The 21,732-nt window shown below is 44.4% G+C and overlaps 1 protein-coding gene across 1 annotated transcript in view; it reads right to left on the reverse strand.

Annotated features, from left to right (window-relative positions):
• Positions 1 to 1,409: 1,409 nt before the first annotated feature.
• Positions 1,410 to 21,732, reverse strand: part of RAB4A (RAB4A, member RAS oncogene family) — a 51,818-nt gene continuing 31,495 nt past the window's right edge. Inside the window, exons 3-8 of the mRNA XM_065893872.1 lie at positions 19,609 to 19,723; positions 13,952 to 14,014; positions 12,656 to 12,810; positions 10,425 to 10,520; positions 6,615 to 6,749; positions 1,410 to 2,001 (exon numbers count right to left, since the gene is read on the reverse strand). Coding sequence (XP_065749944.1) covers positions 6,634 to 6,749; positions 10,425 to 10,520; positions 12,656 to 12,810; positions 13,952 to 14,014; positions 19,609 to 19,723 — 545 coding nt within the window. The 3' untranslated portion in view covers positions 1,410 to 2,001; positions 6,615 to 6,633. The remainder of the gene's footprint in view (positions 2,002 to 6,614; positions 6,750 to 10,424; positions 10,521 to 12,655; positions 12,811 to 13,951; positions 14,015 to 19,608; positions 19,724 to 21,732) is intronic.

The raw sequence follows: 21,732 nt of genomic DNA on the forward strand, positions 1-21,732 counted from the left end.
ACTTAACCTTAGCACTTAACCTGTGCTCGTAGGTGAGAAGCACAGGTAACAACCTGGACGGGTGACTGACATCTGCAGTGTGTGTCTGGGGGCGGGTGGTGGTAGTGGTGGTGATGCCGACTCAGCCCTTAACCTATGGAATCTGATGCCATCTCCGGGTAGACAGGGTCAGAACAGAACCCATCTGGTGTGTGAAGAATCAGAGGATTGGTTGGTGGTGTTGGAAAACACTCCACGGACCAAATATCACATCTTCTCCCCTCTTCATTTTTCCTAAAGGCCTTTATTAAGAACCACCATGGTTTGGTTCTCCAGCAACTTTTATTGGTCAAGGGATGTGGAATTATATGCAGTACCTGGGGTTTAATTAACAGGCTCACTTATAAATCAACTTAACATTTATCTTATTTAAAAAATTTTTTTGCTTTTGAATAAACTGATGTGGTCAAACAGACATGCTCCTACCCCCATGCAAAAAGCTGTCCCAAAACGAGCAGCTTGCAAACCCACTGTAAATGAGATACTGAATGAAACATTCTTCTAGCGAGGTCCAAGAAGCAGCTCAGTCTGAGAATTTGCTTCATATCCTGACTTTTCAAAATCAAATATTCGAGACATAAAAGAAGCAAAATTAAGGTACGTAAAACAGCTATATCCTGATATTTTTATCCAAGTCACTTCCCAGAGTTTGTAGTGCTGCTGTGCTCTGTTGGTTAAAACAACAAAAGCAGTAGGCAGCTTCCAACCTAAAGGTAATGAAATTTACCAGTTCGCAGCTAAACGTCACAGTGGAAGAACACATGTAAGGTGAAGAATGCTTTTAAACCTTTCAGCTTTAAGTAGTGCTGTATTTTAACTTTAAAGAGAAGTTCTATTATATAGTTTTTGCATAAACATTTTAAAATATTAGAACAAGTCTTTGTAATACAATATATATTAGACTTCAATATAACTCATGAGAATTAAAAACATGTTAACTTGATAACTGTCATAAGGCAAAAGTTGTACAGAAACTTCTTAGTGGTGTCCCTTTAAAATTAACTTGATTTAGTGGGTTGCCTTAAAATGAACACAAAACAACAAAAGACTAAAAAAGAGGCAGTGATGCTCTAATACTGAATCCCAGAAAAAGCACAGTAGCAAACGATGTGTTTTCTAACAGGGAGACCAGGTGGTTCAGCAAACTGGGACCAGGTTGAGCAGCCCCTGGTACATGGTTCATCTATTGCACTGACCAGATGCTGAGAGTAGATCGCTTGCCTAGGAAGTTTGGTTAAAGGTACCAGCATCTTTAGTACTAATCACAGTGCCTGTAGAGCCGGTGCTCAGCTCTACTTCCTGAACTGGTCTGATGAAGATACGTTAAAATCAACAGGGTGCTGGACAGTGTAAAGTTCATGGAAAAACTCCATTTTTCATTTTGCTTTGGTATGTGAGTAACTACTGATCTAGTATTTCGAGTGTGGCTCACATAACACCTTGTGGACTGTGGTAAATGGAATTAACTAAGCGCTGCATTGGCGATCAATGCCAGAGTCTCTGAATATCAGGTCATAAACATAACCAACTGTGCCATATAACCGACACGATGATCAAAGCACACCTCACAATGAACAGGTTTTAGTTCAGACGATTAAAAAAAAATAAAGTATTAGACTGCATTTGGTGCAACGCTCTATCCATCATACCATACATCAGATACCATGCTGTGGAGACGTACTGGAGTAGCATATATACAGTACACAGCCAGGATTCAAACTGGGGTGAGAGGGCGAATACGGAACAGAACATTTTTACATACATGTGTACATTTAATGGTCTTGTCCACTGAACTGGATTTATTATACGTTTGCTGTGCCACATCTACTAGCTAGCATAACAACCCAAATTATTTTTTTGCACAAAGATCTACTTCCATTTAAAGTAGAAAAAGATGGTGGCTAAAAAAAAAAACTTCTTCAAGCGCCAACAATTGTGTCCCAAATACCACTGTATGAACACCTAAAAAATATTAAGAACAATTTAGAAATATGCATGACTAAAAATGTACAAACAAACATCGATTAAAGTCACAAAGGGAACTAGTGAATGAATACCTCCAATTTTTATTTAAACTTACCTAGGCATATTAGATAATGTTGACTACACATAAAAAAGAGGAAGCTTTAGAAAGTTAAATTCTCTACTTGCAAATTTTATAAATGAGCCTTAGCTACAGGCACATTCATTTAGACTTCAATGAACCCAGGAAAAGACTCGTCACTGACATATAGGGAGAAGAACCTCTAACTCAATCACTCCCATCAACTTTCCTTTCTGAGCAAGTGCATTAAGGATTTCCTACAAATTCTTTCAAGCAGAGAATCTAATTTTTTTTTTAATTGGTAAGGCTGGGTTTAATCTAGCATTTTGCTATTTGTTTTATATTTTCCCCATCTGTTCTTTACTTCCTTTTTTCCTCTTTTCCTGCCTTCTTTTGGATTTATTTAATTATGTATTTATTCCATTTTAATTCCCATGTTGGCTTATTAGCCAAAACTCTTCATTGTGTTGTTTCAGTGCTTTAGGATTTTTTTCTTAAGATTTTATTTTTTTAGAGCAGTTTTAGCTTCGAAGCAAAATTGAGGTGGGAGAAGTATGTAGAGTTCCCAAAAACCCCCTGCCTTCACACATACACAGCCTCCCCCATTATCAACGTCCCCACCAGACGGTACCTTTGTTACAGCTGATGAGCCTACACTGACAATTCATAACCACCCCAAATCCATAGTTAAATTACAGCTCACTCTTGGTGTTCTACGTTCTAGGGGTTTGGACAGATACATGATGACGCGGATCCATCACATGGTATCATACAGAGTCTTTTCACTCTCCCCAAATCCTCTGTGCTCTGCCTATTCATCCCTCCCATCCCCAGCCCCTGATCTTTCCCCTGTCTCCAGAGTTGTGCCTTTTCCAGGATGTCACATAGTTGGAATCATGTAGTATGTAGCCTTTTCAGGTTGGCTTCTTTTTTTTTTTTGGCCGCACCGCATGGCATGTGGGATCTTAGTTCCCCGACCAAGGCTTGAACCTGTGCCCCCTGCATTGGAAGCGCAGAGTCTTAACCACTGCACCTCCGGGGAAATCCCCAGATTGGCTTCTTCCACTTAGTTATATGCCTTGAAGGCTTGACAGCTCATTTCTTTTTAGTGCTGAATAATATTCCATTGTCTGGATAGACCGCAGTTTACCCATTTGCCTTCCGAAGGACATCCTGTTTGCTTGCAAGCTTTGGCAATTATGAATAACGCTGCTATAAACATCCATGTGCAGGTTTTTGTGTGGACATAAGTTTTCAACTCCTTTGGGTTAATAGCAAGGAGTGAGACTCCTGGATCATACAGTAAGAGTATGTTTAGTTTCATTCATCTATCTACCTACCTATGTATCTACCTACCTACCTAACGGTTTTACCCGTGTTATACGATTGACAGTTTAAACATTGATTATAAACATGTCTTGCTAATTTATTTATTTATTTTTAAGCATTACTCTTTTTTTTTTAATTTAATTTTTATTTTTGGCTGCGCTGGGTCTTTGTTGCAGTATGCGGGCTTCTCATTGCGGTGGTGGCTTCTCTTGTTGCGGAGCACGGGCTCTAGGAGAACGGGCTTCAGTAGTGTAGCATTCGGGCTCAGTAGTTGTGGCACATGGGCTTAGCTGCTCCGCGGCATGTGGGATCTTCCTAGACCAGGGATCGAACCCGTGTCCCCTGCATTGGCAGGTGGATTCTTAAGCACTACACCACCAGGGAAGTCCTAAGGTTAGTTTTATAAGAAAATGCCAAGCTGTCTTCTAAAGTGGCTGCACCATTTTGCATTCCCACCAACAATGAACAAGAATTCCTATTGTTCTACATCCTCACCAGCATTTGGCGCTGTCAGGGTCTTGGACTGTGGCCATTCTAATAGGCTTGTAGTGATATCTCATTGTTTTACTTTGCTTTCTCCTTGATGGCATATGATATGGAGTATGTTTTTGTATACTTATTGCCATCTGGATATCTTCTTTGGTGAGGTGTCTGTTAAGGTCTTTGGCCCGTTTTTAAATTGGGTTGTTTTCTTACTGTTGTGTTTTAAGAGGTCTTTGTGTATTTAGGTTTAACAGTCCTTTATCAGGTATGTGTTTCACAAATATTTTCTCCTGGTCTATAGCTTGTCTACTAATTCTCTTGACATTGTCTTTTGCAGAGCAGAAGTTTTTATTTTTCATGAAGTCCAGCTTACCAATTATTTCTTTCATGGATTGTGTCTTTAGTGCTGTGTCTAAAAAGTCATCACCACACCCTAGGTCATCTACATTTTCTTTTATCTTCTAGGAGTTTTATAGTTTTGCATTTTACATTTAGGTCTACGATCCATTTGGAGTTAATTTTTGTGAAGGGTACAAGGTCTGGTATGTAGATTCATTTTTTTGCATGGATGTCCAGTTGTTCTAGCACCATTTGTTGAAAAGACTATTTCTGCTCCATTGTATTGCCTTTGCTCCTTTATCAAACATCAGTATGTGGGTGTATTTCTGGGCTCTCTATTCTGTTCCATTGATCTACTTGTCTATTATTTCACCAATACCATACTGTCTTGACTACTGTGGCTTTATAGTGTTTTGGAGTTGGGTAGTAACAGTCCTTCAACTTTGTTCTTCTCCCTCAATACTGTGTTGGCTATTATGGGTCTTTTGTCTCCTCTCCACATAGACTTCGGAATCAGTTTGGTTTTCCTCATATAGATGTTGTTAGAGTTCTACCTATTTCCTTTTTGGGGGGATGCTAATGTGAGGGGTATTGTGTTTTTCATTTCGAATTGCACTTGTTCATTGCTGGCATAGAGAAAAGTGATGGGCTTTTGTATATTAACCTTGTATCTTGCAACTGTGCTACATAATCATTTATATAGTTTGTGGATTTTTTGGATTTTCTACACAGATTATCATCAGCCAACAAAGTTAGTTAATTTCTCTCTTCCCAGTCTGTGTACCTTTTATTTCCTTTTCTTAGTGCATTAGCTAGGACCTCCAGTATGATGGTGAGAGGGGACCTCCTTGCCTTGATATTAATAGGAAAGCTTCAACTTTCTCACCATTAAGCAGGATGTTAGCAGTAGGTTTTGGGTAGATTTTCTTTATTAAGTTGAGGAGATTCCCCTCTATTCCTACTTTACTGAGAGCTTTCATTGTGAATGGATATTGGATTTTGTCAAATGATTTCTCTCCATCTCTTGATGAAATCATGTGATTTTTGTTCCCTGTTGATGTGACGATTACATTAATTGATTTTGGAATGTTGAACCAGCCCTGCATACCTGGGATAAATCCCACTTGGAAGGATGTAATTCTTTGTATACATTGTTGGATTCAATCTAACATTTTGTTGAGAATTTTTGCATCTGTGTTCACAGGAGATACTAGTGTGTAGTTTTCTTTTCTTGTAATGTCTTTGTCTGGTTTTGGAATTAGGGTAATGCTGGCCTCTTAGAATGAGTTAGAAAGTGTTCTGTCTGCTTTTGTTCTGTGAAAGAGACTGAAGAGAACTGGTACAGTTTCTTCCTTAAATGTTTGGTGGAATTCACCCGTGAACCCGTGTGGGCCTGGTGCTTTCTGTTTTGGAAGATTATTAATTATTGGTTCAATTTCTTTAATAGATACAGGCCTATTCAGATTGTGTATTTGTTCTTGTATAAGTTTTGGCAAATTGTGTCTTTGATAGAATTGGTTTATTTCATGCAGGTCATCAAATTTGTGGGCATAGAGTTGTTCATAGCATTCCCTTATTATCCTTTTAATGTCCATAGAATCTGCAGTGATGCCCCCTCTTTCATTTCTGATATTAGTAATTATATATATATATAATTTCCCTTAGCCCGGCTAGAGTCACTGATTTTACTGGTCTTTTTCAAGGAGCCGGCTTTGGCTTCGTTGATTTTTCTCTATTGATCTCCTGCTCTAATTTTATTATTCCTTTTCTTCTGCCTACTCTGGCTTTAATTTGCTCTTCTTTTTCTCGTTTTCTATGGTGGACACTTATATGATGGTACTTAGACCTTTCTTCTTTTCTAGTACATGCACTCAATGCTGTAAGTTTCACTCTAAGTACTGTTTGTGTTGAATCTTCCCAAATTTTGATAAGTTGTGTTTCTTCATTTAGTTCAAAATATTCTTACATTTCCCTTGAGATTGCTTCTTTCACTCATGTGTTATTTAGAAGTATGTTGTTTAATCCCCACGCATTTTGGATTTTCCAGTTAGCTTTCTGTTACTGATTTCTAGTTTAATTCCACTGTGGTCTGAGAGCAGACACTGGATGATTTCTATTCTTTTAAATGTGTTCAGGTGTGTTTTATGGCCCAGGATGTGGTCTGTTTTGGTGAGTGTTCCGTGTGAGCTTGAGAAGAATGTGTGAGCAGAGATTCTCACTGCTGAGAATCTCTAACTTTTAATTATGCAATCACCTCTCCTTTTCATAACGCGGCTGCAAAAAGCAGTGACAGCCTCCACCTCTAAGCCTGTGCGGGGCTATGGGTGGCGAACAGAGGGTGAGGCCGAAGGCGGCAGGGCGCCGCGACGCAGGCACCTACCTGTGCTCCCTGTGCTGCTTCAGCAGCCGCACTCCTGTGCGCTCGGGGCCTGTGCGCGGCGTGGAGACCGCAGCTGTCTCAAGGCAGCATCTCCATACTGAATACCTGAGCCCATTCTTTCTGGGTCCAGCTCACCTGAGGACCAAGCAAGTCTTTAGAAAATGTTTTCATGTTTCTGTGATCCCCACAATATATTAAGTGAAAAAAGCAAAGTGTAGAACACTGTGTATATACAACACAATTTTGAATACAGAGGAAAAAATACACACGTTTGCTTGTATGGGCATAAAAACCTCTTTGGACGGATACATAAAGAACTGGTAATAATGGCTGACTTCAAAAAAGAGCTCTAGATAGCCAGGGGACAGGAGACGGGGTAACAGAGGGTGGCTCACTCTATCCTCTCCTGCACTTTCTGGATTTGGAATTATGTGAATATATTATGTATACAAAGATTTAATTTAAAATTAAACCACAAATTAAAAAAGATACCATTTTTCACTTATGAGACTGGTAAAAACCCACGTATGATAATACACCCTGTGGGTGTGGCTTTAGTGAAATAAACACCTTCATTCGCTACTAGTGGGATGATAAACTGCTACAACCCCGATGGAGGAATTCGACAGCTTCTACCTAACTTCCAAATGCTTGTGTTCTTTAACGCAGCAAACCCACTTCTGGGAACTTATCCTATACGTACACTCACACACATGTGAAATGATATACAAAAGGTTATTTACTGCAACATTTTTTGTTACAGCAAAATACTGGCAACAACTCAAATGTCCAAAGTAGACTGGTTAAATAAATTATGGCAATACACAAAACTGAACACTACATACACACACACATGTACATTAGCATATATATATGTATATGGAAGTCTCTAAATACTGATGTGTCATCACTGGTAGGTAGAGTAAGTGCAGAGTTCATAGTGTGCTAACTTTTGTATAAAAAGGAGGGGAGAAAATAATGGTTTTTGAACCACATGAATGTACTGCCTCTTTAGAAAACTAAAATTAAAAAGTACTGCTGAAATGGATAAACAACAAGGTCCTACTGTAGAGCACAGGGAACTATGTTCAATATCCTGTGACAAATCATAATGGAAAAGAATAGGAAAAAGAATATATATGTATAACTAACTGAATCACTTTGCCGTACAACAGAAATGAACACAACATTGTAAATCAACTATACGTCAATAAAATCTAAAAAAAAAAAAAAGTACTGCTGAAGAGTTCTAACGTGTCCTTATAGTTTTTTATCTGATGTAACTATGATTTGGATGACCTCAGAAGAAAAAGATCCTGAAAGCTTTATATGAATGAGCTCACACACGCTGTGTTCAAGGGTGGACACCAAAGGGGGAGGTAAGCTAAAGAAAAGCCCGTGTTGAGCTTGCTAACACTCAACATCACACCGATTTTCATGACAACTACTGAGGCTCTAGTCTTTAAAAATAACAGTTCTGTACCAGCTTGAGGAAATTTTTGCTGTTTTCAGGTCAAAAGACCACAGGAGGATGAAGCGGCCCTGTTCCTGCTGAGCCCAGCCCGCCGTCTGGGACCCTGGCGCTCTCCCACTACCTCGCCGGCCCCTACCTTCTCCGTCCGCTCCCCTCCCGCCTTCTCTCCTTTCCGTCCCTCTCTCTCCTCTCGCGTCATTTACTGAAACCTCTCGTTGAATTAACCGTCCTCCGGGGAGGGGCCAGGCTCCGCTCCCTCACCCCCTCTTGATGCTCCGCCGCCCCCTGTCTTCTCCTTGTCATTCCGCTGGTAAAGATGACTGGTGACTTCCTACTGCCCGCCCCACCGGACACTTTTCAGCTCACGTCTTGGCTCATGAGACTTTCCTCTGATGCATTTGATAACGAACAACCCTTTGGCTGAAGCTCGGCTAAAGTGATACCCACGTTCCCGGGTCTCTTCATATACCTCTGACTTCCCCCTCCTCTCTCTCATCCTCCGATCTCCAGGGCTTCGCTCTGGGCCACTGCCCTCCCCACTCTCTACTGATCGCTGCGTGGTCTCGTTCCTTCCAGAGTTGCCACTACTCCTACAGGCTGATGGCTCCCAAGCAGACACCGCCAGCCAGGAATTCTCCCCACAGCCTCCTGCATGCCTCCTCGCGTTTGTCCCAGCGACGCTGCCCAGGGAACACTCCAAAACAGAAGCATCTTGATTCCCTTGAACCGGCTTGCCCTCTGGCTCTGCCATGACCCTCTGGGTCCCCGAGTTACCCAGGTGTGACACCTAGTTGCCCTCGGCCCCTCCTCCCTTCCTGACCCCACCTCTCAGGCCCCTCCCCAGAGGCAACGGCCCCGCCCCGCTAGTTAGCATCTGAGTCACGACGCCACTGCCAAAACGTTTCTTGGATTCATCTATGCCTCTTCGTCTCCGCTTCCACATCCTCGATAAAGCTTTAATCAGGCATCTTTTTTCGGATTACTCAAACATGCCTTTGTTGCTATCCTGGCCATCGGCCCTGGGCTCCCTCCAGTATGTCCCTGATGTGACCACCCACACACACGATCTGCCTCCAGCCACAATCTGACCACGTCATTCACGGCCCCCGCCCCTGAATGGCCACTCACCCCTACCGCAGTGCTCAGTCGTGGACGAACATCAGAATTAATCACACGAGAGAGCGTTTTAAAATCTGATGCTGAAGGCCTAATTCAGCATCTCTAGGGGCGGGTCTTGGAATTCAAACTTTTATGCATCCCAGGAGGCTCTAGCATACAGGCAGGGCGGAGACTCGGTCACGCTTTACAGGGTAAAGTTCTAGGTCCTGGATCACGATCCCTCGCCTGGCTGCTGCCTCTCCTCAGCCTTCTCTCCTGCCATTCCCCGCTGTGGTCCTTCTGTTCTAGAAACTTCAACTTCTCCCCCAGTGTCCACTAGCGCTGTCCCTGCTGGCCTCCCCTCCCCACACTTGACAGCCTGAGCTTGGTCACCACCTCCTCCTGGAAGCCCTTCCTGATATCACCTCCTAAGCAGGTAGGTTCTCCTTCTTCGTGTGCCCCAAGATCCTGTGCGCTTCTCAGTTACTGTATCGACCACACCGTATTGTAAGTATCTTTTGACTGCTTCCCATGAAAGACAGTTTCTTGAGGGCAAGGGTTGTGATTAATTTATTTCTGTATCCCAGCACCTGACAAAGAACAGGCATTCAGATATTTTAATGAATCAATTAAAAACTGAATGTCCACATATAATTGCGGTGATACTTAAATAAAAAATAACTCTAATAAATGACAACTACATATTATTTTGTCAGCTGCCTAAATTAGGGGTATTGTAAATTTATTTTTACTGAAGCAACAAACAGAACAATGATGAGACAGGTTACTACTGAGGCACGCTCAGTGAGCTTCGGGAGTAAATTCTCCCCAATGCCTGATCTAAACCAGCGGCACCCCGAGAGGTGCCCATAGATCACGCCAATCCACCACACACGACTGCTGGCCCAGCACAGTCCGAGGTGCCGACAGAGCACGGACAAAGGTCCGTTCTTCCTGAAGTGATGGCTCCAACAAAGGCTGTGGTTCTAAAAGCAAACACGCCCTGACACCCTGACTCTGCCCCTTCCGTCACTGGGGCCAAGGAGGCCGCCGTGAAGGAGGCGTGGGCTCCCACCTCAGCCGCGGACAAGACCTTGAAGCCCGTGAGTGGTGACTGCAGGTCGGCAGGGGGAGAGGCCACTCTGACCAAAGCACTCCTGGAAGTACTGAAAAGTGACACTACTGAGCTAGAGAGGAAACGACGTTAAAGGAAAGTTTATTAATGGAAAGCCTTTTACCTGATTCAATTTTGTTAAGTATTTTTCTCGCACACTGTACAAAGGCCTCTTCCACGTTCTCCCCGGTTAGTGCACTCGTTTCCAGAAACATCAGCTCTGAAATCGACATCAAACGAAACACGAAGCCATATTAAGAAGACAATCACAATTATTCGATTCATAACTGCCAGCTTAGTACACGCTTAGAATAATAGACAAAATAAATTTAGTACTTAAAACCAGGTATTTCTGCAAATATGAAATCAATGTCAAAATATTTTTTTAAATATTAGAAGAAATCTAACTTCTTCCGAAAAGTAACTAGTATTTTGTGCTAGCACTTAAATGTGTTGAAGAAACTAAGCAAGCAGGACGCTGGTAAGGAAGCAGGCTGGCTGAAGGCACCCGGCTGTTGATATAAGACAAAGTAGCAATTGCCTTTCCAATAGTCTCCACGTCACCACAGATAACAACCTACAAGTGCTGACATCTGGTGTGCCGCCCTGACAGTGAGGGGACCTTACACGAATGAGCCCTCTTCTTATGCACCAGCTGGTGACTCACGCAGCAGAAGGCTGCTCTCTTGCTTTTGTGAGCAAACCACAACCTCTCCAGATCCTTCTCTCCTTCCTTGTAAAAATGAGTTTCATTTAAATGACAGATAAATTCCTTTCGACCTTTAACATTCTAAGCGTGCATGTTTCTAAACAGCTTCTTTACAAACTCATGAAGGCTTCTGTTTATTTTCCTAGCAGAAACCCTGCTCGTTTGTGAGAGTGTAAGTGGGTGGTCCCGGAGTCCAACTGAAAGGTGATAGTAGGATATTTTAGTTGTTGATTGCTTCCAAAAATTAAAGTTATTTTAAAATGTCTGAATTCTTTTTTTTTAAACCTAAGCTATGTTTTTCTAAGTATCTTTTTTCTTTTTTTGTGAGATAAGTGTTTTTTTTTTTACATCTTTATTGGAGTATAATTGCTTTACAATGGTGTGTTAGTTTCTGCTGTATAACAAAGTGAATCAGTTATACATATACATATGTTCCCATATCCCCTCCCTCTTGCGTCTCCCTCCCTCCCACCCTCCCTATCCCACCCCTCTAGGTCACAAAGCACCGAGCTGATCTCCCTGTGCTATGCGGTTGCTTCCCACTAGCGATCTATTTTACGTTTGGTAGTGTATATATGTCCATGCCACTCTCTCACTTTGTCCCAGCTTACCCTTCCCCCTCTGCATATCCTCAAGTCCATTCTCTAGTAGGTCTGCATCTTTATTCCCGTCTTACCCCTAGGTTCTTCCTGACATTTTTTCCCTTAAATTCCATATATATATGTTAGCATACGGTATTTGTCTTTCTCTTTCTGACTTACTTCACTCTGTATGACAGACTCTAGGTCCATCCACCTCATTAGAAATAGCTCAATTTCGTTTCTTTTTATGGCTGAGTAATATTCCATTGTATATATGTGCCACATCTTCTTTATCCATTCATCCGATGATGGACACTTAGGTTGTTTCCATCTCCTGGCTATTGTAAATAGAGCTGCAATGAACATTTTGGTACATGACTCTTTTTGAATTATGGTTTTCTCAGGGTATATGCCCAGTAGTGAATTCTTCTCATTCAGCTGTCTATAAGCAACCATTAATTTTACGTGTCATCCTTATGTATTCTATACGGAAATTCAGAGAAGTTTAAAAGGCATCTTTAGCCAAATGACTTAAATTTAATGTAAGTAAAATACAGCCAATTAGTCCAGTATGTCTTCTACTGCTTCCCTTTCTATTTACGTCTAATATTTCACTAACTTAGCTTCAAATTACATTTTATAAAAGATGACATCATCTGATTAGGGCCTTTAAAGATTGTTATAAATTTCACTTTAAACCAAGACCTGTGATATCAAAGATCCTAGACTGAAAAGTCACCACAGAATGCTAAGAGATTAGCTTTTATCATCATAGTAACCTCTTTTTTTTTTTTTTTTTTTTTTTGCCACACCACGCGGCATGCGGGATCTTAGTTCCCTGACCGGGGATGGAACCTGCGCTCCCTACAGTGGAAGCACAGAGTCTGAACCGCTGGACCACCAGGGAAGTCCCTCATCATAGTAACCTTCGTGGGCAGAATGCAATAGGGTGAGACTATGTTAAGTGAGTCTAGTGTACAGTAAAAACAATAGGAAGTCCCACACTTCCTAACTACAGCTGCATCTTAAACCTCCAGCAGGTGTGACAGGTGCAAGGCCACTTGCCATTTTCCTGAGCGAATCGGGAGGCTTCTAGGAACGTGACTTCCCGATCGGGGTCCAGGTCCTTCTTGTTCCCACAGAGGATGATGACGATGCTCTGGCTGGCGAGCATTCGGGCATCTGTTAACCAATTAGTAAGCGCATTGTAGGTTTCTCGGCTGCGTAATATAAGATTGTGAAAACAGCACATGTATTTTATAAAGCTAGCAACTCTTTCCAGTCACTCACGCCACTCCCAGCGCTTCTACACACGCAGGGCAATGCCCACAGCCTTTCAGGTGACTCAGACGATCTGGAAGCCCCTGGCGTACACCACACCCACAGGGTGCATTTCATCTTGTTTCCATGAACATGAGGCAACAAGCCAGAAGCTTGCTGTCTGTTGTCTGCCCAAGCAGGGTCAGTATTTACTGGGCTCTCGGTTCACGCAACATGCGAGCAGGACCTAAGGCTAACTGCTGCCACTCAACGGATCCGTGTGACGCGCTGGTACTTCGCTTCACACGAATTTAACACGCTGATTCTCTGTAAGGACTCTGTGACACAGACTCTTATTATCTCCTGTTTCCACAAGAAACCTGAGGCCCAGAGAGACTAAGTTGCCCAAAGTCACACAAGCAGCCAGTGGCAGAGCCAGGACTGGATCAGGTGCATCTACCTTCAGGACTGTTTTCAGCCCTCATCTATCTAAGGATAAAACTCTCGTATATTCTAAGGACTGACCGAGGAGGAACTGAACTTTACATTTAATTGTGATACCTGGGTGATAGCTACACGCAGGACAGTGCACTCAGATCCTTACGATGGGCCAAGAGCTCTATGTGAACCAAATCAACCGCCCAGCAACCTCACGAGTATTACGTGGTCATTACTCCATGGAACAGACAAGGAAACTAAAGTCCAGACAGCGGAGCACCTCGCCGGAGGACTCACACCGCTGGTGACAGCAAGTGGGCTTTGAACCCAGGCCGTCCCAGCCTAGAACCTGTGCTTGATGGAGGTCCGTTACTTCTAATAATTTACCACACGCAAAGCTTCACTTTGCAAACCTTAAGGAAAGTATCAAAACATCATGTTAAAAGAAACATAATGACACTGGGGGTGCTTATCTATCTGAAGCTTGGGAACATGCTGCTTTACATGGTAAAGTGGTGGAAGGGGCTGCTTCGAAAACGCCCAAGACCCCCAGGAAAAGGGCTGAGGGGCTTCCCGCCCCACAGCCCTGCCACCGACGTGCCCAGCACACCCGCGGGGAGACTCGGACCTCGGGGAGCACAGGCCGGCGAGCGGTGTCATTACCTGGTGATGTCATAGACGAGCAGCGCCCCTGCCGCACCCCTGTAGTAGCTTCTCGTCACAGACCTGGAAGAGTTACAGGCTTTCACTTTCCACCACGCAGAGCCCGTACCCCTGAGCACCATCTTCCCACACGAAACACCCATTTTTGCCTTGGAAACCACAACATAGGGACGGAGGTGGCTTTAAAGAGAAATGATTCAGTTATCTGAACATGGGCATGAAGGGCTGTCCTGCCTGAAATCGTGTCACAGGAGTGACAGGGAGGTGGGGACGTGAGGCTGGGATGAGTGTCATCCTCCCTGGAGGGCGTGAGGCTGACCCGCACAACTGAGGGTGCCTTTGAGAACGTCGGAGGAGGGGCAGAAAGGGGGCATCACAGAGTCCCAGGGCACGAAGCCCTTGGCAGCCCCTCTGCTTGCCCGGGGTCCGTGCCTTCCTGCGGACGAGGGGCCGTGCGTGGCTGTGCCCCTGACGCCCGGCCGCGTGGCCTCACCTGTCTTCAGCAAGCCCCCACCCGAGCGCATCTCGCCTGTTCCCACAAGCTCCAGGATTTCTCCTGCAGTAACACACCTTCTACCCTGTATCTCGACGCTCTCCCTGCGTGTGAAGACTTCCCCACTCGCAGAATACAGTGGGCTCCGGCACCTCCCATCTTGGACGAGAGCCAGGCAGGCGGCGCTGCCGTCCCATCGTGGGCCCCTCGCGCACCCACACGTCTCAGGAGCTGCTTCGCCAGCACCCCCTCCTCCTGCCCCGTGGACACAGCAGCTCCACCGACCCCGTGGCACCTGCCCTCCCCCGCTGCCTGGACCCTCCCCCCGCCCCCAGGCCGCAGCCCCACTCCCTCCCGGTCTCCTCTCACACCAGCTACTCTGGACCATTCCTCTGAATCTGCCCCGCTGGTCCTGGAGCTCCTTCCCCCAGGCTGGGTCCTGGGCTCTCCCTTTTTTAAACATCTTTATTGGAGTATAATTGCTTTACAATGGTGTGTTAGTTTCTGCTGTACAACAAAGTGAATCAGCCATATGCATACACGTATCCCCATAGCCCCTCCCTCTTGAGCCTCCCTCCCACCCTCCCTATCCCACCCCTCTAGGTGGTCACAAAGCGCGGAGCTGATCTCCCTGCGCTATGAGGCTGCGTCCCACCTAGCTATCTGTTTTGCGTTTGGTAGTGGATATATGTCCATACCGCTCTCTTTTCTCCCAACGCTCTCAACTCCGGTTTAATCCTCAGCTCAGCCTACTTCCGTAAGAGCCATCCGCCAGCCCGGCAACTCTGTGACCACAATGCACGCGTCACAGTCAACATCTCAGGCAGAACTCTGGCTCCCGGCCTACAGGCCCCTCCGGGAGGCGGCCCCGCCACCCACTCTGCTTACACAGCCAGGAATCTCTCCACCCACTCTGTGCCCATCACAAAGTGATGTGTCCCACAGTGGACACATCCGTCAGGACCCGTCTCACCAACTGGTCAGCTCCTACACCGTGCACGTCTCTACACCTTCACCAGCACCGTCCTGATCCGAACCACCAGCTCTGCCTGGAGCCCTGCCACGCGCGTCCCCTCGGTCACCTGTGGCCCTCAGCCCCTCTTCCAGGTCTTCCTCGAGGCCTGCAAGGCCCTGGTGCTCAGGGACTGGGGCTCAAGTTCAACCCCCAATGGTCAGTGATCGAATCGATCGTGCCTACGGACTGGAACCTCCCTAAGGACCCCTAAGAAATGAGGCTCAGACAGCTCCCGCCACCTCCCTGTTCCCCAGGCTGGGGTCCCGGTGGCTCCATCTTCCTCTCTTGGTTCCTCCCTTGTGTTGGTGAAGCATATCCTCCCGAAGTTTCTAAGGGAGAACATATGAAAGACCACCTTTGTTTCCCTCCATTCTTGTATAACTGAAGGTATTTCTGATTTTATTCTCACACTTAATGGAGAGTTTGGCTGAGTTCAGAATTTTAGGTTGGAAAAAAAATTTTTCACGTTGAGTTTTGAAGGCAAGGCTTTAGTTATCTTCTAGCTTCCAAGCGTTGCTGCTGAAGAGTCCGGTGCAATTCTCATTTTCGATTCTTGATATGTGATTTGCTCTTCCCTCTTGGAATCTTTTGGCATCTTCACTTCATCCCTGGTGTTGTGAAATTTTACGTGGCAGACCTGGTCTGGATTTTTCCCCCCTCATCTGTGTTTCGTGTAAGGTGGAATCTTACAGAGTCTCATTCCTCTAGTGGAAAATGTTCTTCAATTGTTTCTTTTACTGTTTCTTCTGCTCTTCTGTCTTCGGGAAGGCTTAACTGGTAAGGCCTTGAGCTTCCTGGACTGACTCTGTATGATTTCTTATGTTGTCTCTTTTTTTTTTTTTTCTTTTTTTTTTGCAGTACGTGGGCCTCTCACTGTTGTGGCCTCTCCCGTTGCGGAGCACAGGCTCCGGACGCACAGGCTCAGCAGCCATGGCTCAGGAGCCCAGCTGCTCCGCGGCATGTGGGATATTCCCGGACCTGGGCATGAACCCGTGTCCCCTGCATCGGCAGGTGGACTCTCAACCACTGAGCCACCAGGGAAGCCCTTATGTTGTCTCTTCCCTTTCTCATCTCAAGTTTACCGTTTCACTTTCTGGAAGGGCACTACTTTATTTAATATATTATTTTAATTTTGCTCTTTTTAAATTATAAGTTTGTTCTCATTCCCTGAACACAATATCTGCTCTTATTGGTGAGGATACTGTAGTTTTAGTTTCTGTCTATTCCCTGAAAGTTTCTATTTTCTTTATTTTGGGCTCTTTCTCTTATCCTAAAAACTTCCGTCAAGTGTCTGCTGATCCTTGGTTGATCATTTATATTCAAGAACAAGGATGCCAAACTCTAAAAGACGCTCTTTATGTGTGGGCTATTCACTGTGAGATGGCTGGACAGAAATTGGGCTATTTCATTGGGGAAACAAAATGTTAGTATCTTTAAGCCTTTTCTTTGGGGCTATTTTTCTGCAGATAAGAATCGTTTCTCCTGCCTGAGACATACACACTTGGCTGCCAGCAGCTAAGGAAGAGGTGGGGGAAGAAGGTGAGGGTCAGCAGACTGTCACTTAATTTCTGTCTTTCCAGTCCTTGCCTCACTCATCCCTGCCCTCGGCTGGGCCTCTACTTTTAGTTTTTAGAGGAACCTCCATGCTGTTCTCTATAGTGGCTGCATCAACTTACATTCTCACCAACAGCACAGGAGGGGTTCGCTTTTCTCCACACCCTCTACGGCATTTATTGTTTGTAGACTTTTTGATGTTGGCCATTCTGACCAGTGTGAGGTGGTACCTCACTGTAGTTCTGATTTGCATTTCTCTAATAATTAGTGACACTGAGAATCTTTTCATGTGCCTGTTGGCCATCTGTATGTCTTCTTTGGAGAAATGTCTATTTAGGTCTCCTGCCCATTATTTGATTGGGTTGTTTGGGTTTTTTTGATATTGAGCTGCATGCTGTTTGTATATTTTGGAGATTAATCCTTTGTCAGCTGGTTCGTTTGCAAATATCTTCTCCCATTCTGAGGGTGGTCTTTTTGCCTTGTTTATGGTTTCCTTTGCTGTGCAAAAGCTTTTAAGTTTAACTAGGTCCCATTTGTGTATTTTTGCTTTTATTTTCATTATTTAAGGAGACGGATCAAAATAGATACTGCTGCGATTCATGCCAAGGAGCGTCCATGCCTCTGCTTTTCCTGCAGGAGTTTTACAGTACCTGGTCTTACATTTAGGTCTTCAATCCATTTTGAGTTTATTTTTGCATATGGTGTTAGGGAGTGTTCTAATTTCATTCTTTTACATGTAGGTGTCCAGTTTTCCCAGCACCACTTATCGAAGAGACTGTCTTTTCTCCATTGTATATTCTTGCCTCCTCTGTGGAAGATTAATTGATCATCGGTGTGTGGGTTTATTTCTGGGCTCTCTATTCTGTTCCACTCACCCATATGACCATTTTTCTGCCAGTACCACACTGTTTTTTTTTTTTTTAAATAAGGAAGTCCTTCTAAGTCTGTCCAAGGTACTTTCTCTTTTTAAAAAAATAAATTTATATATTTATTTATTTATGGCTGCGCTGGGTCTTCATTGCTGAGTGTGGGCCTTCTCTAGTTGCGGCGAGCGGGGGCTACTCTTCGGTGTGGTGTGTGGGCTTCTCATTTCGGTGGTTTCTCTTGTGGCAGAACACAGGCTCTAGGTGTGCAGGCTTCAGTAGTTGTGGCACATGGGCTCAGTAGTTGTGGCTTGCAGGCTCTACAGCGCAGGCTCGGTAGTTGGTGGCACACGGGCTTACTGGCTCCATGGCTTGTGGGATCTTCCCAGACTAGGGCTCGAACCCATGTCCTCCGCATTGGCAGGCAGATTCTTTTTTTAAAATTTTATTTTTATTTATTTATTTGTTTATTTTTTTGGCTGTGTTGGGTCTTTGTTTCTGTGCAAGGGCTTTCTCTAGTTGTGACGAGCAGGGGGCACTCTTCATCGCGGTGCGCAGGCCTCTCACTATCGTGGCCTCTCTTGTTGCGGAGCACAGGATCCAGATGTGCAGGCTCAGCAGTTGTGGCTCATGGGCCCAGATGCTCCGCGGCATGTGGGACCTTCCCAGACCAGGGCTCGAACCCATAGTCCTCTGCATTGGCAGGCAGATTCTTAACCACTGCGCCACCAGGGAAGTCCTACCACGCTGTTCTGATTACAATAGCTTTATAGTAATACTGTCTGAAGTCTAGTTATGATACTTTTTTTTTTTTTTTTTTTTGCGGTACGCGGGCCTCTCACTGTTGTGGCCTCTCCCGTTGCGGAGCACAGGCTCCGGACGCGCAGGCTCAGCGGCCACGGCTCACGGGCCCAGCTGCTCCACGGCATGTGAGACCTCCCGGACCGGGGCACGAACCCAGGTCTCCTGCATCGGCAGGCGGACTCTCAACCACTGCGCCACCAGGGAAGCTCTAGTTACGATACTTTTGAAGCAAATAATTATTGAGCATTTAAAATATTATACCTGACTTTAAGTGAAATGCTTGCACTGGGATTGAGTTTTATTTAACTGCATTTTGTAACTGTGAATATCTGTTCTGTTTGACTTTCTGTATCTATTCAAAAAAACACAACTAAAATATTAATCTACATTCCTGCTTTAGTAGTTACAGAATATCAAACATGGAACCTATCTGCTGTGGACTGTGGTCATCATTCCAAACGTCAATCATGACTTCAGCATAATACAAGTGCTGAGGAGAGAATATTCTGTGGAATGTTTTAATGTAAAGCAAAACCAACCCCCAAAGAGGTTTTAAAAAATTCTCCTTTTAAAGTGAAATACAGAGAAAAATTGTTTGTGCTATTACTTTGCCTTGATTTTAATCCAAAAGTAATGTGTGGAATATGCAATGCCACGACCTCCTAATGTACCACTAGGTCCCAAAGAATAAATTCGCCTCCAAATTAGGACGCATGCACTCGGAAGAGATTCTAACGTATTCTTTCGTAAATCAATCCTGTGTGGAGAAAAACTGACTTTTAGCTTGTCTTAAAGCTTCCAGAGGTGAACTTTCTAAAATCTGTGAGGGTGCGGGGAGGGAGGAGGGGACCACATACATTATGAGAATATAATTGATTATTTCAAACCCACTTTTCAACTATTTTTATTAAGTTAGAGAAAAAGCTACCTGAATCGCTCTTGGCCTGCTGTGTCCCATATCTGTAACTTTACATATTTACCACCAACATTTATTATCTTTGAGCCAAATTCCACTCCTATTGTGTGATTTGAGTCATCTTTGACTGAAAAAGAAAAAGAAATTTTATTTTAGGACATTAGGGAAACAGGCTTATAGATTTACACAAGTAACAGTGAAATCAAGAGTGCTGTCAATGGAAAATGTAATTTACTGTCGCCATTCATTTCTCCAACAGTCAGATGCTAATAAGCACTCACTGTTTTAAACAGAATACACACAGTTCCTGTTCTCAAAGAGACAATAAAGCTTCTTCTCAAAACACCTAAACAAGCCATGTAGCTGAGGCTTGGTGGCCACGCCATGTAAGACCACATCTACCTGACCGCCGCTGAGGTTCTCGTGAATGGCAACTGCACAAAATACTGGGTACCATCTTGGAGGGCTTACTGCCCAGTGACAGACTGCACCTTGGCCAATGATCGTTTCAACTATTCGGACGAACATTCTAAAGAAATAGAAGTAAAGGGAAGGAAAGGCACCGTGGCCCAAGAAAGAAACTTGATGCTCACCCAAGATTAAGGGAAAAAGAAGAAAAGATAGAGCAAAAAACTCAGAACAAACACACCCCAAACCAAGACCTCTATGCACGTTACAGCTGCTGAGTTTCATGGACTCGAGTATTGTGTGTGGCAATCATTTGGAATGAATTTGCTGGAGAAATCAATACTGTCTGAATGGGCAGGGAGGTTGGCAAAATAAGTAGTTTGCTAAACCCAACTGGAATAAGCTGTCTTATAAAAGAAAATTTCTGTGATGTGAAAGGAAAAGAAAAAACAAATATCCTGGCTACACAGTCCATGGACTGGTTTATATTTTATAACTATAGGATAAAATTTAATTGTACCAGAAACCAGGGCGCCATCTGACAGCTGTGTTTGTTCATTGCTCCCTGGGGGCCTGGCGGGGGAAAGGGTCTGATTCCAGCAGCTTGTCTCAGGCCCAGACAGTGCAGACCGGCGTGGACATCCGCTGGTGTCCAGCTACTGGGCCAGCCTGGAGGGAGAAGCCTTCGAAGGCAGTAACGAAAGGCCAAGGGCATCCTGATTAAGACACAGCTACGAGAGCAATACGGTGAAGCCTCCTTATGTCATTACTGTGGGCGTGAGGGGTGAGGGGAGGATGTGAAGGGAGAGTGTCCGCCGAGGCCGGGCACCTGGCCCAGCGTCCCCTCTTCTGGGATGGAGCAATGCAAAGTCTGGGTAACTCGTACAGAACCCCAGGCCGCCCAGCGGGTGAACGCCTGTCAAATTCAAAAGGGGCTGAGCCACGCTGGGTCCGTGCCACTACATGAAGGTTCCAACAAGCTCCTGGTCGATGGAAATGGAAGCAGCAGAAAACACTTCTAGAATCTTATTCTTCAGAGCTCTTTCCCAGGACACCCTTTGCTGCCTCTGTCTCCACCGCCCGCCCCCTAATGCATCTCACACATTCTTACTTAAGAGGTGCTTCATTAAGTGAGATTAATTTTCTGTGCTCGGGCCTTCACCTGACTGCCTCTAGACAGACAGGTCATTCTCCACAATTCTTTCCATTACTATATAAGCACGGCTTATTTTAAGGGCCTTTTAAACCTACCGTCTTTTACAGTAGCTTGGAATACAAAATTCAACCTCTCTCACCAACACAGGGCAAGTCAACGGTACAAGGTATTTTCTGTGGTCGAAAGGCCTGGGTTTGAGTCTAACACGCACCGTTCCTAGGTGACCATCCCAAGTGCACACACCAAGTCCTGTAAACCTCTGTTTATTTACCTGTAAAACAGGACTGATGACGATAGCTGCCTTAAGGACAATACAAGGCCGCTGGGGAGCAAATGCTATCTTATCCAAAATGTACAACTAGGGTTCTCAGGCCACTCCTGCCACGAAACAGAATTCCACAGCATCATACTGTATTTTAGTGTCTGGAAAATGTACAGGACAATGCACTACATAACGAACAATGACCCACTACGCAACTGAAATGCTAAATGAAAAATCAGATTACTAAACGTTTAATAACATAAACTTTTTATGTCATTTAAAAATACTTTTAAACTATGACATTTTCCCT

Source organism: Phocoena phocoena, chromosome 16, assembly GCF_963924675.1.
Source record: "Phocoena phocoena chromosome 16, mPhoPho1.1, whole genome shotgun sequence".
NCBI classification, from domain to species: domain Eukaryota; kingdom Metazoa; phylum Chordata; class Mammalia; order Artiodactyla; family Phocoenidae; genus Phocoena; species Phocoena phocoena.